A 12,121-nucleotide genomic window follows, 5' to 3' on the forward strand; every position below is an offset into this window, starting at 1 on the left:
GTTGTCTTTCCCAAGGCAGTAACTGTCAGAGGAACCATCTGGTCTGGTTTCTTGTGACTGACTCCAAGGAACAGAAATCCCTCAGGGAGGACATTGCAAGCTCTGTAGCAGCAGCGAGGAAAAGCAACTCTGAAACTTGCTAGCTGTGAACGAAAGGGAGAGGTGTGCTCAGAACAGGCCCCAGGAGGGCAGGCTGAAGACAGAGCATTCTGAGAATAAGACCTTGAATCTCTAACTTGTGAGAGTCTGTGGGGTGGGGGGAGGAGGAAGGGAGCTGATGGAGAGAGAGCACACGTGTCCAGAGTGTCTGTTCTTGCAAGCTCCATGGGTTACAGGGCGGGCCCTGCCAAGCTGTCATCTCCCCTCACTGGACCAACTTGCATCTGTCTCACTGTATCACTTCTATCCTGGATGCAGCTTGGGCCTCTGCCTCAGCCCTTCCCTTCATCCAGGCAGGCTCTGGGAATGCTGGCCAAATGGCTGGCTCATTTCCTGCGTGAGGGCATTTCCTTCAGAATCTTGTCTGTCCTCGAGCTGAGCTGGAGCCCAGAAAGAGCCCCAGAGCCCATTTAGTTATTGTCATTTTGATTTGGATTTGCTTGATGACTAATGATGATATCAAGCATCATTTTTTGAATTTTTTGGCTATTCATATTTCTTCTTTTGAGAAATTTCTATTCAAATCATTTGATCATTTTTGATTCCATTGCTTATTTCTTTGTTGTTAACTGTTTTGAATTTCTTATGTATGCTGAGTATTAGTGCTTTGTCATGTTAATCAGAAATAAAATGATTATTTAAAAATAAATCCCAGAGCAGTTCACTAGGAAAAAAATGAGTAATTAGACCCTAAGTCTTATTATCAGAATTTCATTTTCCCCTCTTTCCTTTGGATTTTTTTTTTTAAATAAGGAAGGTAAAGAAAAGAAAAGAAAGGCTTGGGGTATAGCCCAGTGGTAAAGTACTTGCCTGGGATGCATGAGGCCTTGGGTTCAAAAGGAAGGAAGGAAGGAAGGAAGGAAGGAAGGGAGGGAGGGAGGGAGGGAGGGAGGGGGAGGGATTTATTTAGTTTCTAGATTGTTACTTTAAATTTTCCCAATTCTGTGCAATAATTCATTGCTGTCCCTGACTTCTACCTTTCATTTATCTTTTTCAGCTAAAGCTAAACATTCATTTATGCTCTATTGGAAGGAAGCTCTTGCTATCCTCAGATCAGGGTCAGATTCCAAGACCATGAATAGAAGTTAAAAAGAAACACATAAAAATAATACAATGCTTCATTCCCCAAAGTTTCCTTCCTCTCTCTAATAAGCCATACAAGTAAAGGAAGAAGAGGAGACAAACAAGTACGAACTCGAGTCCCCACTTATCTGCAGCTTTGCTTTCAGCAGTTTCAGTTTTCCAAGGTCAACCACAGTCCATAAATATTAAGTAGAAAATTCTAAAAGTGAACAACTCATAAAGTTTTAAATTGTACATTGTTCTGAGTAGTGTGATAAAATATGCCATCTCACTCTGCCCCATCCAGGATGTGAATCATCCTTTCTCCAATGTATCCATGCTGTATAGACTACCCACCCTTTAGTCACTTAGTAGCCTCCTCAGTTATCAGATCAACAGTGCAGTGTCATGGTGCTTCATGTTCAGTAATATTTATTTTACTTAATAAGTAAAATAACAATACTGTCAAGTTTTTAATTGGCCTGCTATAATTGTTCTATTTTGTTGTTTTTATTGTTAATCTCTTAATGTATCTAATTTTTAAATCAAATTTCATCATGTATATGTATGTATAAGAAAAAATATGGTATGTATAGAGTTTGGTACTATCTGTGGTTTCAAGTACCCACTAGAGTCTTGGAATGCATTCCCCACCAATAAGGGTGATGACTGTGTTGAGCCTGTGGAGGCCTTCATGGAGGCCTGGCTCTGTGTTAACATGCCACCTACCACCCTCATTCAGTGCTCACAAGACCTAGGAAGCAAGTGTTAGCCTCATGGTCCAGATGAGATCACTGAGGCCAAGGGGTTATGTAAACTGGCCCACATCTCACAGGTAGCAAAACACAGAATAGGAATTGAAACCAGGTGTCTCTTAACTACAAAGTCAACTTCTTCTCCACCCTGCACCCCATTCGGCTCTGCATTTTCAGGTGTGGCCATGGACCTAGTCCCTGTCCTCTCCTACCCAAGTCCAACCCCACTCATGAAACGTTGCACAGATTGACCCCCGCCCCAGGCACAGTGTGTCTGATATGGGGGCTACAGACTGAGCTTCTGTCTCCCACAAGCTGCAGTCAGAGGAAGAGTGAGCCAGGGAAGCCCAGTCTTGTTACTCTGCAAATGGCACCTCCCCCTTGACAGCCTCTTCTCTCCCTTGAGTAATCCCTGCATGAATAGGTGGTGTCTGCAGTGACTACTGGTCATGCGTAGTCTATTCTGGGAGGTGTCGGGCACGCCATCCAAGAACATGCAGTAGCTGCTCTGCCACAGATGGAAAAGCAGACTATTGTGGATGTTGTAGGAGCTGGGTTTGGGCTGGATCCCACTGAAAGGTTTTATTTCAAGTGCAGATCTTGGTTGGTTGCCAGGATAAACCAAATGGTTGTGTAAGAGAAGTATCACCTCCCTCGCTGGAACTCTGACCCCTCGTTCCTTCTTTTCAGGGATCCTCCATGGCCCCGAGTCCTCTTACAGCATCCCTTGGATGGTGCACTTGGAACCGGGGATCCATGATGCTCTTTGCAGTAATTTGGTCATTGTTAGATTTATCCCTTAAGAAGAAAAACAAGAAATATCTGGGAATGGACTCCCTTTTATTTTTGTTTCATATTAAAATGTTTATTTCTTAGCTTTTTAAAATTAAAACATTTTAATTGACATATAAATGTGCATATTTTTGGCATGCAGTATAATGTTTGATTCCATGTATACATTGTGTAATAATCAAATCAGGGTATTTTGCATATCCATTACCTCAAACATTTATCATTTCTTTGTAGTGAGAACATTCAAAATTCTCTTTTCTGGCTACTTTTGAAATATTCAATACAATATGGTTAACCAAAGTTGCCCGGCTGTGAAATAGAAGATTAGAACTTATTCCTCCTATCCAACTGCGACTTCGTACCCATTGGCCAGTCTCTGCCTGTCACCCCCTCCCCAGACTTTGCTAGCTACTCCCCTACTCTTCTAGATGTCGCATGAGAGAGAACATGTATTTGTCTTTCTGTGCCTGGCCCATTTCACTTTATCTATTGTCTTCTAGGTTCATTCATTTACCACAAATGACAGGATTTCATCTTTTTTAAGACCAAATAGTATTCCTCTGTGTGTGTGTGTGTGTGTGTGTGTGTGTGTGTTTATACCCATGTATAAACACCTAATTTTTTTTTAACCATTCTTCCATTGATGGGCCCTTAAATTGATTTCCCCCTGCCTTGGCTGCATGCATGTGGGCGTGCAGATCTATTCTACATACTGATTCATTTCTTTTAGATATATACCCAGTAGGATGACTGGATCCATTTAAAACATTGATAATATTGACAGACCTTTACTGATCCAGACTTGACTGTTCTCAGCACCTACACATCCTTGTCTTTAGTCTAAAGTTAGTGCCAGGGAGGAGAAGACAGCAAAACACAGAATCCTCCCCTGCTGCTTTGTGCCACCCTCCGACAGCTCCTCAGTTGCCCGCTTGAGGCTCCCTGCAGCCCTGACTCCTAAGTTTCTGCGTGAGAAGCTGGACTTGCACAGAGTGGCGGAGCTGGGTGGACCTTGGCGGTCACCTTAGAGTAGGGAACAGGATCCAAGAGAGAGTTCCAGAAAAGGTTTGAATCGTGTTTCTGTCTCATGAGCCAGGCTGCGCCTCTCAGAAGTGGGGGCTGATGGGAGGCCAGAGGAGGTGGAAGAGGTGAGGGCATGGCCCAGCAGTGCACCAGGGCTCACTGAGAAGCCCCCAAGGGAGGTACACGTGGCTCTGGGTCCTGTGTTCTCCTCACTAGCAGAAATCCCTGAACACACAGGGAGGTCAAAACTCTCCTTGCAGGTCCTGAATGCTCCCCACTGTACTAAACAAACAGCGGCATTCCAATGCCCATGGGAAGTGCCATGAGAGGGAAAACTCATCTGCCGAAGATGAATCTCAGAGTGCTTGAGGCTGTCTGTGGAGGGGGGCATGGCTGACTGCACAGCCAAGCACCTGGAAGGCCCCTCTCACTGTCCACCCTCCCCTGGCCTCTGGGCCTCTGGGCCTCTGGGCCTCCAGACATGAGTTGGTCGAGAGCAGATACTGGATTCCCCTCACGTGCTTACCTCTTTCCAGCTCAGTGCCTGGAACCTCTTGTTTGTTGAATGGCTAAAGGAATCCCTGAATGAACTAGTAATAGTCGAAGCCCTCTGAAGCTCAGACACTCCTAAGACTCTTACACCAAAATCCCTATAAAAAATTCAAGCTCTAGCCAGCAACCAACTCATTTTAGCCAATATCCCAATGCAATGAAATTCTAGCACACAAAAAAAATTTAAGAATCTCTCATCAATCTTATTATAATGGAATTTGACCTCCCAAACTTAGTAATGGGAAATCTTACTAATTTTTCCCAAGAGTAGAAGCAGCGATGCACATAAAAGAGAATATTTATTTACCTGTAAAACTCCAGGTATTCTCCTCCAGGGAGTTTCTCATCTTGGAGCTTTGGGCCCCTTGGAGTCTGGCAGGCAGACTACAGCAGCTGCGTGTTTCCCAGCCCTGAGGTGCAGGGCCTGCACTGCACTACCCCAGTCTCTAGGGCTATAGCCTTGTTTTCTTACCCTCTCAGCCCTCTTATTTTCCCAGTCAACATCCAGGTTTCCCAGTGCACCTTTCAATGACCCTAAAGGCAGGAAAGACCTTTATTAAAGCATCCCTGCTCCCTGTGTGTCCCACTCCAAGCACATCCCAGTCGTCTTCATCTCACCAATGTCTTCGCTGTTAGTTGAAAGGCTGAGCCAAAAAGAACATGGAGTTCATCCATCTCTTTCATGAGTGATTCCAAAAAGTTAGCCTTTCCAGCAGTTTGCAAACCTTGTTACTACTTAGAACAACTTGGTGTGTTAGTCAGATTTTCATTACTGTAAGAAATGTCTGAGGTAAATCAACATAAAAAGTTGAAAGGTTTATTATAGTTTTGGAGGTTTTACTCTGTAACCAATTTGCTTTAGTTGCTTTGGGCCTGTGGCAGCACATCATGGGGGGCATGAAGGCAGAGGGGTTTCATTTACCTGATGGCTGCATGTAAAAGAGACAAAGAAGAAGGGGCTGGTTCCTATTATCCCCTTCAATGTCATGCCCACAGGGACCTAAGACCTCCTGCTAGACCACCTCCCACGAGCACCATGGGAGAAGGACAGAGCTTTAACACCTGAGTCTTTGGGGAGCATTTAGGATCCAAACTAGAACACTGAGCTATAAGGAAGAGATCCAAGGTGTGAAAGAAAAGAGAGGTGTTTGTAGCTGTGATGGTTAATAGCTGGGCTCTGAAATCAATTTTGGTTTCTGCTTTTATTATATTGAGACAAAATTCACATAACATAAAATTAGCCATTTTGAAAGAGTGTAATTCAGTGCCATTTAGCACATTTACAAATTGCATGACCATTACATCTCTCAGTTCCAAACAGTTTCATCACTCCAAAAGAAAGCCTTGTACCCAGTAAGCAGCTGCTCCCGATTTTCCCCTCCTCCCAGGTCCTGTCAGCCACCAATCTGCTTTCTGTCTCTGTAGCTTTCCCTAGTCTAGACACGTCATATAAATGGAATCATGCAATATGAGGTATATTATGTCTTGACATGTTTTTGAACTTCACGCACATATCTAGTTTCCTTCCCTATATCAGTATTTTACTCCTTTTTATGGCCAAATAATATTGCTTTGTATGGATATACCATATTTTGTTTATATATATTCATCTCTTTTTTAAATATTATTTAGTTGTAGATGAACACAGTACCTTTACTTATTATTATTTGGTGCTGAAGATCGAACCTAGGGTCTCACACATGCTAGGCAAGTGCTCTTCCACTGAGCCACAACCTCAGCCCATATTCATCTCTTAATGAACACTTCCACCTTTGGGTGATTGTAGACAGAGCTGCTGTGAAAATTCTTCTACAAGTTTTTGTTTAAGACAACGGCTTTCAATTCTTTAGGGTATAATTACCTGGGTGTGACTGGGCCACATGAGAATTCCACGTGATAATTCTTTTTGATGACCCACCAAACAGTTTCCCACAGCAGTTTGTGCTGTTTTACATGCCACCCGATTGCCTGGCATTGCACCCAGCCCTGCCACTTACTAGCTGTGTGTGCTTGGACCAGTTACTTTCATCTCTGTGCCTCAGCTGTACCACAGAGAATAATGCTGTTTATCTGGAGGGTGGTGGTGTTTAACTGAAGGGTCAAGGGCAAAGGGCTTATGGTAGTGCCCGGTAAGTAAGCAGTTTTTTCTGCTGTGGTCACTGTTGTGGGAGAGTAGGAGTCAGGGCAGGTGAAAGAGTGAGAAGCATTCAGGCTCAAACATGCTGCCTTGTGGGTCTGGAAGAACCAAAAGATCCTGCTCAGGCACTGGAGGCTGGGCGCTGAGGGCACCCCTCCTTCTGCTTGCCTGAGCCGCCGGCACCGTTGGCTCCTTGAGTCCGTGGTTTTCATGGTCCACCTGAGTCTCCTGCTCATGGCTGAGCTGTGCTGGAACAGAGAGGCAAGTGGGACGAGGTTCCTTTCTCCTTCCTGGGGAGCAGGCAGCTGAGCCGGCTGACGGTGGACTGTGCTCTCTGGCGCTCCCCCACAGCTGGGTTCTGACAGCATCTCAGGTGACTTCTTCCTGTGGCTCCTTGCAAACAGGGGCTCTGTGTCTGGCTGAAATGCAGGGATCTCAGAAAGACCCGGCCCCTACATCTTGGGAGGTCATCCTTCCTGGAAGGGGCTGTATGTGGGAGGAAGAAAGAGCAAGATGACCAAGCCCAGGTAGGGGACAGAGGCAGGAGATGCTGCAAGAGGAGGGGGAGAGGTCAGGACCAAGGCACCAGGAGTCTGGCGTTAAAACAGGGAGGGATGTGAACGGGAGTGAGAACAGTCTGGAAGCGTCACGAGGCCCTCAGCGGCAAAGGCTCTGTGCTCAGGTGGCGAAGATGGAGACTGCCAGGTCTTCCTGTGGGGGTGAAGGGTGGCCAGCCCACAGAAGCCTGCTGCTCAAGGCTCTGGCATAAGTGAAAGCCCACCCAGAGAACATGTGGCCCCTTCCTGGTCAGGCTCAGAACTGGACGGTGTCACCCCAGGGCATCTGCCTGGGGTCCACTTGGTTTACTTCAGTCTCATTACCAGAGAGGCAGAAGGCCTGCAGTGGACCGTGCTACAGCAGGGACTAGGAAAGAGGAATTCCTGTGACTCTGAAGTCACAATGTACAGGAGAGAAATGTAGATGCCCAGAGAGGGAAGGTTGCAGACCGCTGGCCCACAGCCAGTGAGAGACAGCTCGAGGAGAAATCAGGCCAGCCAGCCTTGGCTTCATGGTCTTTTTGATGAGGCGAACCATGGTGTGTCTCCACAACTGTCGTGCAAATAGCAGGCCCCACTGATGTGGCTTTCACGCATTCCAGAATCACCCAGTCGCCCACGAAGGTCAAGTCAGCTCACCATACTGAAGCAGGAGGCCAAGGTCATTGTCTACATGGCACAAAAGTGACATGCATGGTCTATCTAGAATGATCGTCTTTGGCCTAGGGAGGTGCTGAGACACCCCTCAGCCTATCTCTGGCCTCACCATTATTGCAGTGTACCTTGAAAACATGGCTATCCCCTATGCTGTGGAAAAGGTGGGGGCATGCTGGCTCTGACTTCTAATCCTGGCTGCTTGTCAGAATTACCTGGGGAGCCTGGGAAAAGCCCAAAAACGCAGGTCCCCCCTCCTGGCTGCCGAATCAGACTCTCTAGGGCTTAGCTCGGGAAATCAAATCTGTCAAAAGCTTCCTTCCCAGGGGACTCTTATGCATCTGGTCCAACAGGAACCAGCAGTCTTGATTATTCTAGCTAATATCTCCCTAACCATCAGCCTCATCCCAAAGCATTTAAAAGATGCAGGTCATTAGTGAGAAGTGATATTTCCCTAATGAGATGTGGGTGGTACCTGGAGCCTGGGCTCAGGTCCCCACTGCAGTTGGGGAGGTCTGGTCCTAGCAGGCAACACAGCTCCTGCAGTCACAGACACATGTCACTCACCCATCTGCATTCTCTTCCCTCTGTAGGACCAACAGGACCAGCCACTGTTACCGCATCACCTATCGCCACATGGAACGGACACTGTCCCAGAGAGAGGTCACACACGTCCATCAGGCTGTGCAGGAGGCCGCAGTGCAGCTTCTGGGCGTGGAGGGTCGGTTTTGATGTCACCTCCTCTCCCCGCCTGTGGCCCTCTCAGGGCTCCAGGATTTGCTGAAAGAGGAAAACCTATTGTTTGTGACCTGGAACGTCAGTCATCTCTTGGTAAATGGTCAGTTTGAGGACTTGAAATAAAGGATCGCTCTTGAAGGCGTTGGCATAGCATTTGTCTTTTATTTGGGGGGAAGGGGGAAACGGCAGCACTAAAAAGTTCCCTCCTGTTTCTTTGAGAAATGCTTAGCCCACTGGCTCTCCGTGTGGTTAATTGGTCCCTGGGTTCCATTAAGCACCAGGCATGATTTCTTTCCTGACAGGCTCTTCACCCACGTAATGAGTGAAGCCACGCAGCGGGACTTCAGAAGCTCTGGGCATAATACAGGCATACCTCGTTTTATTGTGCTTTGTTTTATTGAAACTTATAGTGCTGCGTTTTTACAAATTGAAGGTTGGTGACAACCCTGTGCTGAGCAAGTCTATCAGCGCCATTTTTCCAAGGGTTCAAATGATTATTAGTATTTTTTATCAATAAAGTATTTTTAATTAAGGCAGGTACATAGTTTTAAAACCTGATGCCTGGTAGACAATAAAATAATGTAAACATGAATTTTATATGCACTAGGAAACCCAAAAATCCATATAACTCAGGTGATGGCAGTATCCACTGTGCTACAGTGGCCTGGAACCAAACCCGGGGTATCTGCAAAGGATGTCTGCGCAGGAAGGCTTCTGAATCAACTTCCGTTCCTTCTTCCTTTCTTTCTGTTTTGCAAAGGTCAAGCTTCAAAGAGGGCACTGGTGAAATGCCAGGGCTGCCCTTCAAAGAGAAAGGAGTCGTCTCTGAGCTGGGCAAGGTACCATTTGCTTTTCATAAACCCAAGGCTTAGAGTCGGGCCCTTGGCCCTGGGGCTTGGGCCTAGCGACCTTCTGCCCCACCGGGAGAGGGGACAAGGAGAGAGAGCTGCTGGGTTCTGGGAGGCACACGCAGGCCAGCCCGCCAGCTCCTTGCAGTTCTGTCCCCAGCAGGAGGCCTCAGCTTCTGGAAGGCGACCTTTAAGGAAGGATGTGGGACTTTGATGCGCCCCTCCGTTCCAGGCACTTTGTAGTCTGCCTGCTTCGCTCATGACCAGTTTAATAATCAGATTCTGTCCCTGGAAAGACGCTGGGGGCTGAGGAGACCATGAGTGCTGGGATAAATATTTGATGAGGGGTGGCCATTACTGGCGAGCACGTGGGGTGACAGCCGCTTTCCAAAGGGAAGGAGGGCCTCCGCTGGCGTCTTATTAACTCGGAGTTTGCCCTTGGGTTTTCAGGGCAGCTAGTTAGGGAAGCCAGACCCCAAATTTGGAACCAAAGCCTGCCCAGGATCCTGAGTCCCACTGGGTGAAATTCCTCCAGTGGGTGGATCTGCGTGGGAACACACAGGTGATCAGCCATTTCTCTTCTCATTAGCATTACCAGCAGACCATTCTGACCCAGCCCTGGGCTGCACCTCCAGAACACCCCTTCCTCCTCAGGACCAGGTAGGCATTCATGAATAATCCCTAACAAAACAAGATAGGTGGGTACCAGGCAAAACAGCCTGGCCCATGGCCCATGGCCCAGGCAAATCTCTGTCAAATAGTACTCGTGCCAAGCCCTAAAGTGGGAACTGGAGTGGGGCCGACGTTCAAGAGGGCTCACAGGGGCGGTTCTTGAACATTCCCCACCACACTCCATGAGGTTTGTTCAGCCATTATGTAAATGTGCAGATAAGGAAACAGAGGTCTAAAGAAGTCGCAGGACTTGGCCAAGCACGTAACCAGAAGGGGACCCAGAGGTGCTCCCTAGGCCTTTATTCTGTTTCTGTGAGGACTCCAGCCTCCAGGACTCATGAGGAACCCCCCTCAGGGTCCACTCATGCCAGAGTGGGCCTGCCCTACACCACGGAGCCTGGGGAACGTCCAGATCTTGACATTTCCATGTGTTTTGCACAGAAAAGTAATGAAACCCTGGGTTTCATTATGAATTAACATTATGAATTAACTCATAAGCTGAGTTAATTCATAACACAAACAGTCTCATTGTAGTGGCACCCCCTTCTCCACAGAAAAGACTTAACTGGGCCTCTCCAGAAATCTTCACCCAGATTTTAGAACTGTCAGCAAAAGAGTCTCTGCAAAAGAGTCCACTATAGATAAACTTCCTATTTTCGTGTCGCCCTGTTTTACTTGGCCACTGGCCAAGAAGATACCAGCACTCCAGGTGCTGGACACCCCCTTACTAGTTTTTCACAAACGTATCGAGTATAGTAGTTTGTAGAAATGTGCAAACAAGGCCTCGGGCCTTGAGCTGGGGCTTCACAGAGATGTCTACATTTTTAAGAGAAGTTACCAACTGGACTCCATGGTAACAGCTGGCAGGGGGAGGAAAGAAAGGGGAGAAGAATCTCTCCCCTTCTCAGGTGTTGTCCTTAAAGGGTTAACTTGCCCAAAACTTAGTGAAAGAAAAAAATTGCTTTTATATGAACTTCTGCAGACCGTGAACTTCTGAGCCCCTCCCTTTACATGCTGGGTATAAAACTCTGAAACTACCTGAACTCAGGGTTCAGAGGATTAATTGATTTCAGCAAAAGCTGTGCCCTCTGAACCTGGCTACAGCCAAATAAAACTGTTTCCTGCTTTGGTGCCTTGCCTCGTTTGTCCCTACAACATTTTTGGCGACCCAGATGGGACCGAGGAGGTAAGGAAGGCTATTCTGCCTCTCTTGTCTCCAGGGACCAGCTTCCCTGGGGCGATGGGGGACAGTGATCCCCTTGGTGCGCGCAGGCCACTCTTGGCCTGAAGGAGGATCCACTCACCCAGCGTCCTGGGGCTGCCACCCCGGAGCACCCACAGGCAACAGGAACCAGAATTAGGGTTTTGGAGCACCGCCCATCTGAACAGGTAGGACCCGGGTCCATTTGGTTTTGTAGCCCACCTGACTTCCCCTTCGAGGCCTAAGTGGGTGGAGGAGAGGCTTGATCAACATCTGTTGGGTCCCAAGTACCCTCCAAAGTGGTTGGAGCTAAAACGGACCAGGGGAGTCACCCGAGTAGTCTCTGTTCGGGGTCAGCGAGCAGAGGGGCAACTCCCTTTTCTGTTTGGTTTGGAATTGTTGGAATTTAGGCGGTATAGAAATTCTGTCCTGGCCATGTCTATGGGAAAGTGTGAGAATGAGATGGACAAAGGGAAGGGTTCCGACCCAACCAAGGGCCGAAGCGAGTGCAGAGTCCTGATCCGCGGTTCCGTGGCACCTCATACAGTCTATGGCGGCATTTCACCAACCAACGTCTAGGTGAAAGCTCCAGGTCGGGGGTTGATACTGACCCGCAAGGCTAAGAGGGCCCTAAGTCCCCGCGAGGGGAATGGCCGGAGATGGACGAAGCGAGTCTTGTCCTAAGAGTGTTTTGTTCTCAGTGTGCGACACCGATGCAGGGTGGAACATGGGAGGCACACTAAGGAAACCGAGCCTTCTGAAATGTGTGTTAGAAACCTTTAGGAAGGTTTTCCTGCTAACTGTGGGTGAGACTCACTCCACAAAGGTTGCATACTCTGTGAATTAGAGTGGCCCACCCAAGATGTGGGCAGGCCACCAGAAGGATCGTTAGATGAGAGAGTCATTGCGGAGCTCCTTTTGATTGTTGTTGGAACCCCTGAACCAATTCTCTTACATTGATTGCTGTCAAG

At 47.6% G+C, this 12,121-nt stretch overlaps 1 protein-coding gene across 21 annotated transcripts in view; it reads left to right on the forward strand.

Moving 5' to 3' along the window:
- The window catches only part of Fars2 (phenylalanyl-tRNA synthetase 2, mitochondrial), a 512,601-nt gene extending 504,034 nt beyond the window's left edge, over positions 1 to 8,567 (forward strand). For all 21 annotated transcript variants that reach the window (XM_058582377.1, XM_058582368.1, XM_058582373.1 and 18 more), the window contains one exon: positions 8,285 to 8,567. In XM_058582377.1, coding sequence (XP_058438360.1) covers positions 8,285 to 8,423 — 139 coding nt within the window. In that variant the 3' untranslated portion in view covers positions 8,424 to 8,567. The remainder of the gene's footprint in view (positions 1 to 8,284) is intronic.
- The last annotated feature ends 3,554 nt before the right edge of the window (positions 8,568 to 12,121 follow it).

This window comes from Marmota monax, unplaced genomic scaffold (assembly GCF_021218885.2).
Source record: "Marmota monax isolate L192 unplaced genomic scaffold, Marmota_monax_Labrador192_F-V1.1 WCK01_AAM20220418_F8-fsc00029, whole genome shotgun sequence".
Classification (NCBI taxonomy): Eukaryota; Metazoa; Chordata; class Mammalia; order Rodentia; family Sciuridae; genus Marmota; species Marmota monax.